The 18,892-nt window shown below is 34.0% G+C and overlaps 2 protein-coding genes across 5 annotated transcripts; one reads left to right on the top strand and one right to left on the bottom strand.

The window, feature by feature from the left end:
* Window positions 1-60: 60 nt before the first annotated feature.
* On the bottom strand, window positions 61-10,138 carry LOC145582769 (mRNA export factor GLE1-like). Of its 4 annotated transcripts, none has more exons than XM_081639785.1 (15): window positions 10,009-10,138; window positions 9,748-9,927; window positions 9,467-9,631; window positions 9,017-9,128; window positions 7,524-7,672; window positions 7,114-7,285; window positions 6,296-6,485; window positions 5,281-5,390; window positions 4,946-5,016; window positions 3,481-3,562; window positions 2,661-2,747; window positions 2,151-2,234; window positions 927-1,058; window positions 705-815; window positions 61-629 (listed from the first exon to the last, which is right to left on the bottom strand). In XM_081639785.1, coding segments are annotated over exons 1-15 (1,929 nt in total). In that variant the 5' UTR covers window positions 10,011-10,138; the 3' UTR covers window positions 61-347. The 4 variants fall into 4 exon arrangements, with proteins under 4 accessions (XP_081495911.1, XP_081495909.1, XP_081495910.1 ...); XM_081639783.1 differs by having other exon boundaries at window positions 62-629; window positions 705-827; XM_081639784.1 differs by having other exon boundaries at window positions 62-629; window positions 705-827; window positions 6,296-6,479.
* Window positions 10,139-12,428: 2,290 nt separating this feature from the next.
* On the top strand, window positions 12,429-18,197 carry LOC145582768 (glycosyl hydrolase 5 family protein-like). The gene is made up of 4 exons (XM_081639782.1): window positions 12,429-12,957; window positions 15,236-15,483; window positions 16,869-17,389; window positions 17,641-18,197. Exons 1-4 carry the CDS (start codon window positions 12,547-12,549, stop codon window positions 18,102-18,104), a joined length of 1,644 nt encoding a protein of 547 aa, XP_081495908.1. The 5' UTR covers window positions 12,429-12,546; the 3' UTR covers window positions 18,105-18,197.
* The last annotated feature ends 695 nt before the right edge of the window (window positions 18,198-18,892 follow it).

Genomic DNA, 18,892 nt, shown 5'->3' with positions numbered 1-18,892 from the left:
TCAATCAACTGAACACTACAAATTTCTTACTTTTTTTTATTCACACAAAAATGTGTACAAAAAGCATATAAACTTTTGTTTGTAGATTTAATTTTCAACATTTTAATACGAGAACTACATGTATGAAGACTCAATCATTGAAGACCTATATAATTTAATGCGATATTTCTTTCACTAAAAAAAGGGATACTTCTAGGACATTTATAACTATTTAAGAAGTAGAGTTTTAGAACCCAATTTATCATATTCAACATAGAATGCAAATACCAAAAATGAGACCACTAGACGTATCATATTGCCTTCTATAATACACTATGATTTCAAAGCAGCTGCTATACCATCAGAAGCTACCTATGATAGGTAAAGTGTCTGCTTGGAGCATGGTGATATTGCTCTTGTCTTCGATCTGCTTCTGGAACAAAAGTGTGTGACAGCAAAGCACCCTGAAGACGCCATCCTGTTGGCTCCTGTAGAAACTTCTGTGATTCTATGTATTCCTGAATCCTACTTATCTTTGAACCAGCATTAGGGTCTCGAGCTCTCAGTTTAGGCACAAACTCCCTTGAAATGGTGTTTAGTACCTTTACAAACTGGGACTTGTATTTTCTATGGAGAGCAAACCCTGCCATCTGTGTACATGACAAAATATATCAGGATATATCAAAGGCATGAAGAGCAAGTATCCCGAATATATGCCAACTTACTTCTAGGAAAGCCTCAAGAGCAACAGCAGTGTATCGATTAGGTGGGAGAACATTTAAGAACCGTGCAAGCCAAACCCAACCTTCTTCCAAGCCATGCTTGTTCTGAGCACCCTGAGCAACCGTCTATAAAAAGGAAAAAAATAACACATGATTTTAGTTGACATGTGAGGGAATTGAAAGCAATTTCCACAATTTCTTGGAAAGCAATACAATTATGCAAACCTGAACTAGAGCCCCATATAGTTTCATCAGGGATTCGATCCGTTCCAGATAGCTATCTGTTGTCTCTATCTTCCCATTTTCTTCTCGATAGCCAATGGCTTTGTAATAAGATTCTTCCGTTTCAAATGCAGCCTAATTGTATACATAAGAGAGAAAGATATCAATTTTGATATTTCAGAGAGTTGCATTGCTGTTAAATCAATTAAAGATGGACAAACAAGTAAATAACATCAACAAAACAAAGCCTTATCCCCAAATGGATGGAGTTCATTGCATGAACCAATAATCTATCTCTTGTGGCCGTCAACATAAATCTTCTTTTTCCATTCGCTTCTATCCATTACTAGCTCTTGCACATATCATTTTAATCTTCCTCCAACCAAGTCTTCTTAACATTTGAAATCTCCATTAACACCCCACCTTCCTTGATGGCAAATTTATCCTCAAGATTGATTCTCTTGTCATCTTATCCTCAATATCTGTAACTCCAACTTCCCTCTGAACATCTACGTTTTTAAATCTATGCCCACTGTGTTTCCACATTTCTATTTCAACATATCTTTATTACAAGCATCTTCTTAATATGCTCCTTAAATTCTCAAATTTCTAGCCCATATAATAGTGCTGATTGGGTTGTTCTTTAATATATAATTTTAACTTTAAAGGCAGACACCGATCACTTAAACACCATTTGTACTTCAAACATTCAATAATGGGTAACTTCTTCACCTTTAATGTTACAGTATCTTCACTTTGCCTCCTCTCCCAATACAAAAATGGCACTTTATGCACTCAGTTTTACTCCTTTGACTAAATTCTTGAGATTCTAGCTTTAGTCCACCAAAATAAAAACTAAACACCACGATGTTTCTCATCTCTGACGGATTTCTTCATCCAAATCTGTTGCAGAGAGTAATAGGACAACAGACCCTAGGTGTAAAACCATCGTTATAAGAATTTCCTCCATTCATCTTCCACAAAGTCATGTATTTTTTAACACCTCTAGACATATCTATCTCTGACAAAAGATGGAACATTGGATATGTGGAAATTAATTTTTAATATGATTGAAGTACTATAGAGCTAGGCAAGGAGCTCAGAAGGGAGAAACACAAATAATGACAAAAGGACCGAAGAAAAGACAGAAGAGGCTAGTTCCAGACTAAGTATCGAAGAGGCTAGTTCCAGACTAAGTATCGAAACATAAATTAGCTCAATGGTTACCTTAGAGTACATTATATGCTTCGGAACAGTGTATATACAAGCCTTGTGAAACTCAGCAAGGAGACAATCCATGACAGCTGGGACCTGATTTTTAGATAAACAAATACAAAATCAAGAAAAATTGCATAATACAGATCGAGTCCTAGGAAAAAGGTTCAACTACCCTAATAATCCCTCTGCCTTACCCCAATATTCCAAACCCAATAAGCAACTTGATACGCCTTGTTAAGTCAGCCGTAGGGCTGGCCATATAATTCTAGTTATACCAGTTTGAGGGGTTTATGAAGATTCACCTACCCCTCTAAACAATGGTGATGTCAAAAAGACGTATGACTCAGTTCAAACCGTCTATTGAAGGTGATCCAAGATAAGAAAAGGCAATGTTTTTTCTCATAACTTAGTTTCCCTCCTTCGAATGCACAACTTCGCAGAGAAGTGATCAGGTTTATTACACAGAAAATCCCCAAAGAATATATAAAAACATAAGCAGCAGCAGCAACCAAGCTGTACCTGTGAACTAACATAGACGATAACATGACCACATGCAAAAGCAGAGCTGTTGAACTTTGGGCTTGTTGTTTCAAAAATAGAGGTGATCTGTACATCAACATAAGAAAGTGCATCAGCGTATGTACAAGATGACTATGGAGGGAGAATAGAAGAATATTCAGATATGCTGGGTGCACATACACAATAAAGCTTACACATCAGAAAACAGAATTCTAACAATGGCCAAAGACTACTGATAGAGAAAGTTCAGTTTTAATACAAATTTATTTTTTCAGAAGGATATAGGCAAGTTACACAAGGTATACCTCTGAATGTTTAGTAATTCACTATTAGATATCTCTAAGACTTAAAATTCATGAATAGTTGGTTAGTAGCTGCGTCTACAACTTGGTTAACGAGTATCAAAGGCCTATAACATCAATATAAGTTACTGCAAGGATGAGAAGGAATACAAACAGATTCAGCTCAATTTTACACTAAATGATCACTAGGGTATCATGAAACAAACGGATTTAACAGTAAATATGCAACACATAGTTATGAGCTTAAAATCCAATCTTGTATTGTATTTGCCAGTTTTTTGAGTGACATAATACCCAAAGTGATAGCAAATACCATTCCAAAATTAGACTTTTTAAATCAATACAATCAATAAACCACACTCGATATCACAGGCGCCATGGAATTATTTCTGTTAAATAGTTTATGACAGCACAAGGGGTTACCCAAAAAAAAAAAAAAAAAAGAAAAAAAAGATGAGCAAGCTAGCGAGGAACTTTATGGAAGCAATTGTTTTAAGGGATCAAATTCTAGGTAGTACCTCCTTCGCAAACATCGCCATAGCAACAGACTGAGGACAAGCTGGGTCCTTGAGAATCTCCACCAGTTTACTTGCTTTGGATCTGCATAAAGTAAATTCTTAAGAACATGTCCATTCATCAAATCGACACTATAAATGCCAACAGTTATTAAGTGCAACACTCAATACGATTACACATCACTTAAGAACAATAGTTTCATATTGGACCCTGCAGTCGATTCAAAAAAAAAAAACATTCATACAATGTGCCAATTCAACAAACAGGGTAACTGCCAGGATTACAGCAATTCATTATGAATACTGCCATAGCCCATGGAAGTCCAAGGGGATTAATGAACCCCAGCCCTTACACACCTCTAATTAACCCAGAGAAGTAAAGATTATTATGAAACAAATCTTTCAAAATCAAATCAACGAAACCTGCATGCTATTTTAAGTATTTAACAACACATCTCATGACAATTACAGGTAACAGCCTTAAGTCTAAAGTTCTTCCACAGGAGTTTCCATATTATATATACACGTAACAGCCTTAAGGAAACATTATAATAGCTACTCACATAACGACCTCTGATGGATGTCATGGTGATATTTAAATTACAGGTCAAAGAACAGCTTTTCGTGGACGGGTAAGCTGAAAATCTTTTATAGAAGAGCTTTTCACTAACGGAATGACCAATGTTTCAATTCCAAGGCTGTAGCAAAGTAACTTAATTCTATTTTGACTGATATCAAGTCCTTACTAGCAGATTATTGTAAAGGGAAGAAACAAGGAGTCATATACTTAGGTGATACATCCTTAGTTCAACATAGAACCCAAGCATAGCAAATTGAAATAAAATAACTACTATCAGATAGATAATTTTGGCTTTCACAAACGTTTCACCAAAGTAACCAAGTACAGCAAAAGTCACTAATTTAACGTACCTCAAATAACGTCAACAATTCAAAGGTACAGAATTCTGTCAAATAAAACATACTACATCCTCCGCTTTAGAAAAACTTAACATTTCCATTGTAAATACAAATTCTAATATTATCTCCTTCTATTCTCTCTAAATTCCCACACCATCACTTACTTTATACTCTCTCTAATTACTATTCTTAACCTACAAGCAAAACCCATACGTGAAGTTTATCGCGGGGTGAATGGAGTTACATCAAAAAGTCTTTTAAACATCAAAGTAACTATAACCATATTATTCCAAATTACTTATGAGACATAATAGGGAAGATCAGGCAACTTACAATCGTATTTCTCGCATTATTTCATACTGTAGCTAATTTGATTTCTAATCAGCAACCAACTCACAAACTAGTAGTCATGTCCAAGAAATATAGATGCACATTCAAAATATTACACTTAAATAATAATCACAAGTAACAAAAGCACATACAAATATTGTGCTCGGCTTCTACCACTTCAGCATACCAAAGTTAACAGCAAAAACAGAGCAAGACATACCTTACGTTGTCTATTGTTCCAGTTATTTGTCTTATTGTCCTTTTAATATCCCGTTCTTTGGGGACAAAATTCTGTAGAGGAACAACATATATTTCAATTAAATTGCATGACATATAGATGTGATATTTTTGGGTAAAATACTTGAAGTATAGCCCACGGTCAAACCATACACCTCAAACCCCCCCACCCTCTTCAACACACACACACACACACACACACACACACAAAGAAAAAAAAAGGAGCAACCCTATGAAAAGAGGGCAATAGCAAAAGTGCAGATCATGAAACAAAAAACTGATCTTCAACTGTCAGAAAATATTGGGTACAGGCATTACCGTATGAGAACCAGAGATGATTAACTGGTTCCTATCATTTAATTCTTTGTAAATCTGAAGCCTTCGCTCCTCAAGCTTCAAAGCATTCACTGCAGCCCTAACTAAATTACCTACAACCGGAAGGATCATTTGATTGGGTTAAAGAAAATTAAGGTGACGAGTGTTGAATGAAAAATCAATACAACACAAGCTGGAAGTACAGAAAATAAAGTCACTCTTGTGGAAGAGAATGAGGGGAAAACAATAGTTTGTAAAAAGTCTCTTAAACAATAAACAATGGGCAAGCTGACACAAATTTCAATGACAAGCAAAGAAGCTCTATTAACCTAGTAATGTTCCACACAGTTAGCACATCTTGCCAAAATACTATGGTACAAATTCATCTTGACCCTATAGTAGACCAATTTGGCCTAAAAAATTGTAGGAAGAATAAATGGCTTAATATCGATGGGTCATGAATCTGCACTACGTTTGGTACTGTATTTCCACAGTAACCAAAATTTTCTGCATCTCTCTAACAGGTGTTAACACATTCTACATATCCAGCAATGAAACCTTGATATACTGATGTCAACAAGAGTTCCTAAGGCAGAAAACCTTGAACATTGAAGAGTGAATTCCATTACTAAATGTCCACAACATTTCACTTCTTTAGTTACACTTTGATACTTCAAGGTTGTTATCTAATGCTTGCTGACAACGTAAGTCAAAAATATATAGAAGAATTATACCGGTTGTTACACCATGAGGATATAACCACACAGTCATGAAAGATGAGCCAACCAATACAGGACACATAAAGGTCAGTCATGTGAGAGCATTGAACATAATCATTGAACCTCCTTGTCGCCTTTGCCCTTCTAAACTAGGCGGCTAGCAGACAATTTCAACTGTCATAGTAAATGCTTAAGTAGTTAAGCTATCAAGACTGAAACAATGAAAGAGAGTACACTTTTTACCCCAATAAGACAAAGCAATGTAGGATTGTTAAATCAAACTAAAAAAGTGGTAATACCTGATGACTTCATTTCCTTAGAAACATTTGCAGCAGATGTGGTTGATGCAGCCTTTTGTGCATTAACATAATCCTTCCTCAAATTTTCCTCTTTCATTTTATCTGCAGCTTCTTTAGCCAACTTTTCAGCTTCTTGTGCAGCTTTTCTTTCCTCTTCAGCTCTTTTAGCAGCCTCAAGTCTAGCCTGCACCTAACAAGAAAAGAGGGTGTAAAATAAATAAATAAATAGATAAAACCAATCAAATGTAGACAGAACTAAGAGTACATTATATGCTTCAAAGGCAGCTCTCTCTATTCAACGTTATGATATACTCCAAAGTCCAAAATACCTACTTCAGTGGAAAGAATACTTGATGAACATTAGAATGCAGCATGCATCATAAGACGACCAGAGTTCCGTCAAATTTGACAGAAAAAGTTTGTTCTCAGCGTGCAACACATAATTAGAAGCCAACCCAGGTTGACTGACGTGACTCCCATAGGAACATCCAACAAGTGATGCATGGAACTGCACTGAGATTTGGAAGTTCTTCAAAATATAAAATCAGAAATAGCAATATGTGGTTTAGAGTGAAGTAATTTAAAAAATCAGCAAGGGTTGTTTGTTTGGGTTCAGAAGCCCAAAAACAGAAAAGAAAGGTGACAATGGTCCATTTAATTACCCAAGTGAAACAGAAATATCCCCTAAAATCTAATTTCGTACTTCTCTAATTGTAATAATTAATAAATCCATTCTCTAGTATCTCCCAACTTTTACCCCCAACCTTTCTTGCTCCTTTTTAGGCTATCGTATATATGACAGTGTTAAGTTTACAAACCTCTTGATCTTCCTTGGCCTTCTGTTGGCGCAACTTTTCTTCTTGTAAAGCCTTCTCTTTTCTTTTGGCTTCTTCAACAGCAGCATCATCTCTTATTTTTCTTTCTTCTAACTGTGATCTGTGCTCATGATCCCTTTGAATGGCTGTCAAGTGATCATCAAGAGCTTCAGCACTGCAATGGTTAAAAAAAAAGAAAAGAGAAAGCTAAGTAGACTAGTCAACATATGTAAATGAGTAAAAAAAACAGATCTAGGGGGCGCGGGGGGTGGACGGCTTCATCTACTCCCTGAACCGTGACAACCTCAAAGATGGGTTCAAATCCAGCCAATGCTAAAGCATCTAAAAGGGATGAGCCCACAAGGTCCACAACACTCGAGAAAAAGTACAAATGAATCTAAGTGGTATCTTACATCTTGCGTTGGTAATGCAAATCCAGTTTTCTGTCCATTTGCCGTCTAACGTCAATGTTTTTCTCAACTTGAACAAGGGCTGATGTAGATTTCTCCTTTTCAGCCACCAACTGCGTCTCCAATGCTGCTAATTGGTTCCTTATCTCCTCCTGTCAGATTTTTTAAAACCATTAATTTCTGCCCAAAAAGAATCTTAATCCCTCCTTCCCAAAAAAAGGAAATTTACAAATGAATCCAAGTGGCATCTTTACTATCTTATGAAGTACATTGATTTCCTTAAAAAGAAACATTTATAAGTTCTCTATCTAACGAAAGGGGAGTCTGCTTTAAAACCGTCCGCCCTGCACCCTCCCCCCTCCAAGTATATGATTCAGAAGGAATTGCACAAGGGCAAATTGATGCCACACCTTTCAAGGTTGCGTTTGGAAACTTGCATTCTTTTATAATGGAAGGTGTGAAGTTCTAGAAAATGAATCTTAATTCATATATTGAGCACACACCCACAAGACGAAAATAGTGTATTTATACAGATTTTACACAAAACATATATGCTCCCTATGTTCTTAAATAAATGTTATATTAGGCTTAAGTCCATGAATGTAAGAAACAAAGAAATTGACTTTTTTTTTAAAAAAAAAACACAAAGAAATTGTCTAAAATTGCCTTTATATAATTATATAACATTATACGAATTTTGAACAATGACAGAGTAGTTGTTCGGTTGACATCAAAATACACGGGAAGTGAAAATCCTAGGGAGTGGAAAGAATATGAAGTTAGTTGATTGACAAAATCATGGAAAGTAACACTTTCTGGGGAAGTTCTATTTATCAATAATGGAAGTTGCTTACTAAGGCTCCCCTAGGTTAGTGGAGCTATCCATACTCAACCAAACAACATCTATCATTTCCTAAGAATTTATGAGAGAAGCAGCTTCTTAGCACAACTATATTACACATAAGATATTCGACATAAATTTTGCATTTAAATTTTATTAAAAAAAAACTTTGGGAACTACATAAAATGCTTTGCTTCATCATTTTTTCACCTTCTAATGTGCTTTCAGAAGATCATATATGGCCTTTGACTTAACATAGCTTCCAACCCACCGAATTTGACAGAGATAAAAATCAGATAGCTAAGAAATTTGGAGGGCATGTAGCGGATATCAGCTGCAACAATGCAACATTCATTGAATGTAGGGATTAAATTAATTTTCTGTGAGAGACAACGAATTGAAAAGAATGCTATATGACTTTAAAATGAAACTTCATGGTGTATGGACACTAGACATGAGTAAATTGCATTTTAAAAATGGAAGCAAGCACACTACATAAATTGATCTAAGAGCACATTTAATACAATACTACAGTTGAGATTTAAGACAAACTTGATGCTAAACACAACGTATTAGACATTTTAGCAAAATTTCAAGGGGTACAAAGTAAGATAGCTGATAAATGTACACAAACCAGATAAAAGCAAGAACAAACCTTAACACCGAGCTGGTGTTCATGCGTCACCTCAAGGAATGCACCTTCTACCACTCCCATTTTATCCATGACAGAAACTTGCATTTGTTCATCGTCTGAATCATCACTTTCACTAGAAGAATCAAGCATCTTAGCATATATTACACTAGAACACTATCTTTGCAATCTGTTACCCAAAGAAGATTTAAATATTTTCTAATAAAATGATAGTTAAACATATTAAGCTTCCCATAATATTCTTAACTAACAATTGCCTCAACTCATACCATCAATTTTTTAATTGTCACAGATCACTAACCTGCCAAAGATTACAAAATTGATGCATATAACTTCAATTGAAAAGACAAGAAACTATTGGCCTATTGCAATGTAATTACTTGTCAATTTTGAACACCAACATAACAATCAACATCTCTGTAACTACATTTCTTTAAAATTTGGAAACAATACCTGAGATAAATATCAGTAAACGTAAATCGACTAGATGGCACCAAGCTTTCAGCTTCAGTTCCATCATCATCATCAAATTCATCCATCTCAAAATCGTCTATTCGCATTACGAACGCCTTCGAGTTCTCCACGCTCTTTTCTCTTCTTCCAATTTTACGAAAATCTCTACAACCACACGAACACACACTTACACAAATCCATAAACTAACTCAATTCACGAAAAACAAACACAAAATTCTAATTAAAAGTAATACAAATCGAAGAACAGCATAGCTAATTACCGAGCTGGTGATTTGATGAAAGGTGTAGGGTTTAACGAAGAATCAGTGCCATTATTGTAGAGCTTAGACTCTAACGAACTCAATTCCGACATAAGATTGTCGAAGTTCCAGCTAGGGTTAGGATCGATTGAAATTCCGTTTACATTCCTCGGACATCGTACTTCCAGATTAATCACCCCCCTTCAATGTAAGCAAACAAAATAAATGTCAAGAAATTGAACAAGAAACTTAGAATTAGGGGAAAAATGAAATTAAACTTACATAATTTATTAATTAGGGATTGGAAATTCGGCGAAGATCGTTGAGTAAATTAGGAATTTAAACCCTAATTTTTTCTGGAAGAAGTGCAATGGTGGAATTATTGGTAGTGGTGAGTAGAGTGTTGAAGAGAGAGAAAGTGAAGAGAGGAGGAGGGAAAGCACGAGAGGGAGTTTTATAGTTTAAGATGCAAAAAAAAAACGCATTAACTGACGTCAATATTACACCATCTTAGAGCTAAATCCTATTTTCTTGACTAATGCCTGGTTTATACGAGCAAAGAAAATATTTTGTATTATTGAAACCCAAAAAACATGTTTAATCAACATATGTTAAAGAATATAAGTATAGAAGAATATATTATCAAATATATATAAGTATGTTCTTTGTCTAATATAAGTATGTTCTTTGTCATACACGGGATGTTCTTTGTTGAATAATAGTAAGTTCTTTCCGCGTTCTGGGTGCACCGGTGTACAATACTATTTTCATTTCTTGAGTGCTTTCCCTGCGTTTTTGAATGAGTAAAACAAAATTCTACCGGCAAATGAGAAACCCTTGACTAACCTCAAGTAATCCATGATCGAACCTCTCGAGTAATCCTTGACTAAGTAACCCCTCAAGTAACCTCCCTAACTGAGTAATCTCTGACTGAGTAACCCCTCAAGTGACCCTTGACTGAACCCTCAAGTAACCCCTGGCCGAACTCCTTAAGTAACCCCTGACCGAATTACTCGAGTAAACCCTGACCGAACTCCTTAAATAACCCCTAACCGAGTAACTCAAGTAACCTCTGATCGAGTAACCATGACCGAGTAACCCATGACCGAGTAACCCCTCAACTAGTGAGCCCCTTGAGTGACTCCTGTCCGAACCCTTCAAGTAACCCCTGACCGAGTAATTCAAGTAACCCCTGACTAAATAACTCGGATAACCCCTACTAAAATAACTCGGGTAACCCATGCCACACGGTGTGGCCTGCTGCAGCAAAAAGTTGCTGAAATGAATAATTGAGGTTTGTATTTGAAAAATAAAAATAAAAATAACGGATGAGTTGTGACTTGTGAGTTTATGACACTTTTCTGTCAATCATGGAATTATTTACTACGTACTACTCTGTATGATAAATAGCGGTTAGTTGATTAATATAGCTAATTTTGTTAACTGACACGTATTCATATTTAAATTACCCTTATTCTCAAATGAACCATAGATATATAACAAATGTTTTCGTTTCTCAATTATATACATATTGTCGATTGTATATGATTGTACAAAACTACAAGATCTTGAGAGCAATCACAAATTCTGAAGTACATTTACTCCAGCAGTTAATGAACACGACAAGAAAAATCTATATCAAAAATAATGGAAAATGAATGCTTTTTACCAAATGATTGTGGTTTTAATGGATCAATAACATAACATTAAAACAGACACTAAGAATGACACGTGTCACTTCTTGGTGCTGTTTTTTTCCTCTAAAACTTTTTTTCTTTGTTTTTTTATTCACTTCCTTACAAAATATTCATTTCTTTATATAATTGTAATTCACTTCCTAAATAAATATTCACATATTTTTTATATTTTTATTGTATAAAATATTATTTTACATCTTTTACTTTGATTTTTTGGTGTTCTACGGATCTGTTCTCTTCAACTTATTTTTAATTCAGTTCCTAATTTCCTTCTCTCATAAAATATTCAGTTCAGTAAATCAGAATAGGCCCTACCTTTGATCTAATCCGGATTTGAGGCTCAATTCCGAGTATAAATTAAGATTCATACCTTTTCAATTTCATTTAAAAATATGAGGATTACTTTTTGGTAGATTTTGAATTAACATTATAATTCATTATAAAATTTTGTTAAACCCGTGCGTGACATGGGACTTAATCTGTAATATATAAATTTTTTCCACAAAAGTTAATTTAAATTTATGAATTTAAACCCTAATTTGAGCAATTTTACTTTTACAAGTGATTCATCAATCGAAAATCTTCTATAATAGGTTTCAACAACAACTCACATTTGATCGATTTTTATATTTATGAACCAAACACCCCTTTAAAGTTTAAAGTGTACCATGTCGGTATGAAAATATGTTATGCCTTGTACGATTCTTCAATTTTCAATTATTAATGATGTAATGGCCTGGTGCTATATTTTGTTCAAAATTACATGATTTACATTTAAAACCAAATCTATGTTAAACTTTCCTTGTTAGTCCTTAAGTGACATATTCCATTTCCATCAAAGATTACATTACAAGTCAATAAGATAACACATGCATTGAGTCAAAGAACAAAAATATCCCATCAAATAAATAAAGCTAATTATGAGTACTTGTGAAAATTTTCTATATTACTTATCATGGTATTTAAATTGTCTTATGCTACACCCCTACATTTATTTCTTGCCTTTCACAACTCAAATTTAAACACAATCCCAAATCTCCTCATCCTATAAATATCCAACTAACTTCTTATCCTATGTGATCATAAACCATCCAATATCAATATTCTCAACAAACAACCAAATATGAAGAAATTCTTGCTTATTATAAACTCCTCCCCACTCTTCCTCCTCCTCCTCCTCCTCAGCCTCCTCGTAGCGTCACACTCGCTGCCCCTCTCGACAAATTCACGATGGATCATCAACGAGGAGGGGCAGCGAGTAAAGTTGGCGTGCGTGAACTGGGCATCACACCTCGAGTTGGTGGTGGCCGAAGGGCTAACCCATCAGCCAGTAGATGTTATATCAAAGAATATTAGAGACATGGGATTTAATTGTGTTAGGCTAACTTGGCCTCTTTATTTAGCGACTAATGATTCATTGGCTTCTCTTACTGTAAGACAATCTTTTGTTGATGCTGGACTTTTGGATTCCGTTTCTGGGTTACAAGCTAATAACCCCTCCATTGTTGACCTTTCACTAATCAGTGCTTTCCAGGTAATTAACAATTACATACTTTTTTTTTTTTTTTGAAGGGGACAATTACATACTTTTTAATTATACTTTATTTGATCATTTCATTTGGTAAACTTAATTTGATAATCTTTTAGTATTTTATAATTTATTACAAGTTTATAATGATAATAAGTTGGTACTGCTAGAACTTGCTAACCACTACTTTAAGTCTTTAACCTTCAAGTGTTATTTATTATTAATGTACTATTGCTCAATTATAAGTACTTTATATCAATTTGGTAACAATGGTCCAATGCGATTTCTTAAAATTAGCCTGAATTAAATGTGGCCTAAAATTTAAAATTATATGGGTTAACTTTTTCAAATTGAAAACCCTTTATTCAATTTGCTTTATCAACATTAGCCAAATGGTCCATAGATACTCTACGGCCCCAGCTATAATGAGAGCTTGTTATATACATCCGGGTGTATTGTACACCCATGGATATTTTGTTCTCATTTTAATGATTAATTTTTATTTAATCATCAAATGAAGAGCAAACACTATCTTGGATTAATTGGGTGTAAGGTACACCCGGATATATATAACAAATTATAGGTCGCAGTGGGTATGTAGTTGTTTAAAATCTAAAACCATGATTAAACACATATCTCTAAATAGCACTTTCAAGTACTATGTTATCTTCCGTTCAAAAAAAAAAAAAAAGTACTATGTTATCTTCATTCGTTCTTATAGGGTTAATATTGTCTTTATCTTTATCCTCATCTCTAAATTCTCTTAAATTATGTGTTACTTTGATAACTATATATAAGTACTAGATGAAACTCGTGCGATACACGATTTGTTTGAATTTTTTAAAATAATTTATATATATATATGTGCTAAAATTTATTATATATTTAGATAAAATTCCTAATATCAAAAGATAATATTTTATATTTAATTAATTTAAACTGGGAAATCTCATTCGCCAATTTTGCTTACTTGTCATTTAAATTATTTAATTCTAAAAGAAATTAATAATCTCGTATTTAATTGGCTACCACTAAAATTTATTATCGTACATGGCACGCTGAAAAAATTAAATCTAAAAACTCGGGAAAAAACTCCCCTTTATATATACATATATTAAATTATCAAAAACACGTGAGAATGACTCATATATATTTTTATATATATGTATAAATACTTCACCCTAAATCACTTCAGTAATGTAACTAAACTTACTAATGTGATTACTATAAAATTCAACCCGATAGTCCAGCCTAATATAAATTTGTGTAGCGAATTAGTGCACCCAAAATAAATTAGCAAAAACTGTGTGAAAAAAAAAAAAAAAAAAAAGTCAAAACATAATGAGGCAGGTAGACGGTCCCTTTCAAGCAAAAAAGGAAGATGTGTATATAAATCATGAAAATACTCCGTATAAATTAAAGTATAGTATTGCGTGCAATTAATCGATCAAATTGTGCTTAAGATAGGTTGAATCGTATGTTTGTGGGATCAGACTCATCAGAGTATATGCAAATTATGCATAAAAATGAGCAATTCCTACATTCAATTTCTTATGTTATACTCTCAAATATAGTCTAGATGATATCCCACCATGAAAAAGTTTGATACTAAAAATGAAAGGGACAACAATGTCTTATCTTTAATTAATGACATTGATGACTTTTGTCCATTAATCTTCCACTTGTCAATATTTATGGATAAGGTAGTAGAAATAAGAATTAAGGCAATAAGATAATGTATGTTAACTATCTTCAGAGATTGTTATATACACCCGAGTGCACAGTACTCTCATTAGCATTTTGTTCTCATTTTGATGATTATTTTTTTATTTAATTATCAAATGAAAAACAAAACTAAGTTTGGACTAATTGAGTGCACGATACATCCGGATGTGTATAAAATATTTCAATCTTAATAGGTTAGTTAAAATCTTAGATAGTATAGTATTGGAGATCAAATTCCATTAACAACAATACTCTTTGTGGCTTTCTTAGCAATCTAGAGCTACTACTATTTATAATTGGTTGTACTTTGTGTACAGTACAGTCAAGACTATTTCTTTGTCATAGTGCTCGTATCTTGTGAGCATGCGCGGACAAATTAAATAAATATCCTTGATTGTATCTTGCAAGATACAACTGTTGGTTGTATGATACAAATTCTTGAATCTTTCTACAATAAAGAAAATATTAAAAAAAAAAAAAAATAGATTTTTGGATCTTCCCTTGCATATATTTCTTTATTTTTTGATCTTTTAATTAATTTGTTGTGTATATTATACAGACGGTGGTGGCAAGCTTAACAAGTAACAATGTGATGATAATTTTGGACAACCATTTAAGTAAGCCGGGGTGGTGTTGCAGTAGCTCAGATGGCAATGGCTTCTTTGGTGACCAATACTTTAATCCTGACCTTTGGATAAGTGGCTTGACTAAAATGGCAACTCTTTTTCAAGACAATCCAAATGTTATTGGTATGAGTTTAAGGAATGAACTTCGTGGGCCTAAGCAAAATGCCAACGATTGGTATAGGTATGAACTCTAGACTAGAACAACATACATATTTACTTTTGCTATTTACTACTTTTAGAGGTGGCAAGTAGGCTGGCTTGAAGGTAGGGCTGTCAAAAACTGACACGACACGATAACTCAACACGAAATAAGTGGGTTTGGGTCAACAATTTTCGACCTGTTTACATAATTGGGTCGACACGAACACGACACGAAATTAAACGGGTTAGGTTGGGTTGAAATTTTCAACTCGAAACCGACATGCATAACCCGATTATATAAATGGGTTGAACGATAACTCGTCAACCCAAACTCAACACGCTTAATCTATTAATTAAGTAGCAAAAAAAAAACTGATTTTTTTATTCAAAACTTGTAATTTTGTAATTACCTTGACACCATTTATACATTTTAGTAATATTTTGACGGTTAATTTAGCTACAAAATTATAATTTTCATCTTTTGTAAATTAAAATTTAATTTGGCGGTTAATTTGAGACAATTCTTATGTGTGGTTGTATTGTTAAACCTACTAGCTTTAAATCCTTGTAGTATCTTTTGCTAAAACTACCAATTTTAAACTATTGTAGTATCTTTAATGAATTAATGATGTTTGTCTTGTTTATTTTTGTATTAAATATTAATAGTTTATTACATACTGTGTGGGTAAAAGGTTACCTGTGTAACCCGTTTAATAAGCGGGTTAGGTTTGGGTAAAAGGTTTTCAACCCGTTTATTAAACGGGTTAGGTTTGGGTCAAGGATTTTTCAACCCGTTAAACATCGACACGAACACGAACTCGACACGACACGACACGTTTAACAACCCTACTTGAAGGTAGGTAATGGAGTAGTGGTATCGCTCCCACCTCATATGAGCCCCCTTTTCTTCTTAAGTTGGCTTGGAATCTAACATGGACCACCCACATTCTTAAGTGGTCCATATTCTATTCCATTTTGGCTAGCCTAGTCTTGCACCGGCCAAAGTATAGTAACCTTGGATGTACGTTAAATAAATGAGTTATGGAGTATTTACTTACGTATACAGTGTAAGGGATCCAACTTGTTTGGGGTGAGAATTGAACCCCTCTCATAGGAGTGGAAGGAGGGCCTCCAACCACTAGGCTAACCTTGATTCTCATGTATACGGTATACATACATGGCTACATAGGCTAGGTCTTTTGTGTTACTTGTGTACTATCGCTATCATTGTTTAGCATAATGGTAGAGTTGTACTTGGTAATTAATTATCAATTTGATGACCAAAGAGTTAATTAATGTTGATCATTCCAAATCATTTGAGCCTAATCCAATCCATAATCAACTCTAAACCACCAAAATTGTAGTATATATACATCTTATAATAATTACTATTCTTTCCATACATTGTTGTATACATATATGAAGGTACATGCAAAGAGGAGCAGAAGCAGTACATGGAGCCAACCCTAATGTACTAGTCATCCTCTCCGGCCTAAGCTACGACAAAGATTTCACCTTCCTTCGGAAACAACCGGTCTCTCTCAGTTTCGCCGGGAAGTTAGTTTTCGAGACACATTGGTACGCCTTCTCAGATGGGCAATCATGGAAAAATGGGAACCCAAACCAAGTTTGTAGTAGGGTGAGGAACAATATGATGGGATTATCTGGGTTTTTGCTTGATCAAGGATATCCTTTGTTTGTAAGTGAGTGGGGAATAGACTTAAGGGGCATAAATGACAATGACAATAGGTACTTGAATTGTTTTCTTGCTTGGGTGGTTGAACATGACTTAGATTATGCATTTTGGACTTTGGTTGGGAGTTATTATTTGAGAGAAGGGGTGGTTGGCATGAATGAGTATTATGGATTGCTAAATTCGGATTGGTCTCAAGTTCGAAACTCAAGCTTCTTGGAAAGGATTTCTATTACTCAATCTCCACTTCAAGGTAACCCGTTCTTGTCCTTTCAATTCGGAAAAAAAAAAAAAACCTCCAATATGAATCAACTATAGTCGTTTGGCCCTTGACTAGTAATAAAGATTCAAGATAAGAATTGAACATAATAAGCTTAATTGTTTGCATAATAGTAGGCCTATAAACTTGCATACATCTGAACCTTTTCAAATTCTATATTTGCGTGATTGCAATTGATTTGTATTTGTTACAAAAGTTATCGAACAAATGTTATTGGAATGCAGGTCCAGGGATACAAGATCGTAACAAGCACAAGATCATATTTCATCCACTAACAGGACTTTGCATCCAAAAAACCACAATGACACCAATTGGGGTGCAACTTGGAGATTGTTCACAATCCAACCATTGGACTTACACACCTCAACAAACCCTCAGTATAAAGGGCTCATACTTTTGTTTACAAGCACAGGGTTTGAACCGCCCTGCGAGACTCAGTCTCAATTGTCCCGGGGCAGGGACGAAATGGGCAACGATCTCAGACTCGAAGCTGCACCTCTCAACTTCATTGAGCAAGAGTAGTAATGTTTGTTTAGATGTAGATTCTAGTAACAATCTCATTACTACTAATTGCAAGTGCTTAAGTAATGATAATAAGTGTGATCCTGGTAGTCAGTGGTTTAAAATTGTTGATGCTGCTGATACTATTACTACTAGTGTACAAACACAACAGCCTAAGTTAATGTAACATATATAATACTAACTTTTTAACATAATGTATTAATGTATATAGTCAAATTATCATTTGCCCTTTTTATTTTTATGAAAAAGGCATGGTATACTCTTACAATTCTTACTAGGATTACTTTTTTTTTTTATATAACTTACTAGGCATATAGACCAATCGTATTATAGGTCGGGTCAAATTTGGATATTTCGAGTATATACTATAACATTTGTAAGTATTCACATATATCTAACTTATTGAACCTTGTTGCAATATAACACATGAATAATACTTCGCATAGTGATAAATTTTGTAGCGCTTAATATAAGAACTCGCTTACATCAAAAAGTTTTAGGATAACTTTTAACCAATTTTGAATAACCTTTAAATTGCTTTGAAATCAATTTTAAACTTGATATAGTTTTAATGTAAATAGGTCATGGATAAGTTTTATAAAGTTGATTATCTATAATTAATTTTTAATCCTTTTGATAAAGTAATTTTATCAGCTATACATTTATAAAACAATTCAGGATATATTCTAACCAATTTTGAATAAATTTTAACCTGCTTTATAGTTTTAAATAACGCTTATCTTTTTATCAAAAATAAAACACATTGCCCCTATTAGATAATTAGATACCATCCTTAAGCATGATCACTCATAATGTGTAATAGATCCAAATTTAATTTTTAGATCCGATTTTATTTATGAAATCTATTTGGTTCTATTAGTGAATGTGGTATTATAATTATAACTTTTAATATAGGTTAACAATAATGTACAATTAGTTGATTCCTTCTCTCAA

This window comes from Chenopodium album, chromosome 15, assembly GCF_948465745.1.
Source record: "Chenopodium album chromosome 15, dcCheAlbu1.1, whole genome shotgun sequence".
Taxonomy (NCBI): Eukaryota; Viridiplantae; Streptophyta; class Magnoliopsida; order Caryophyllales; family Amaranthaceae; genus Chenopodium; species Chenopodium album.
Note: the sequence above shows the minus strand (reverse complement) of the source record. Positions and strands in the feature narration are given on the sequence as shown.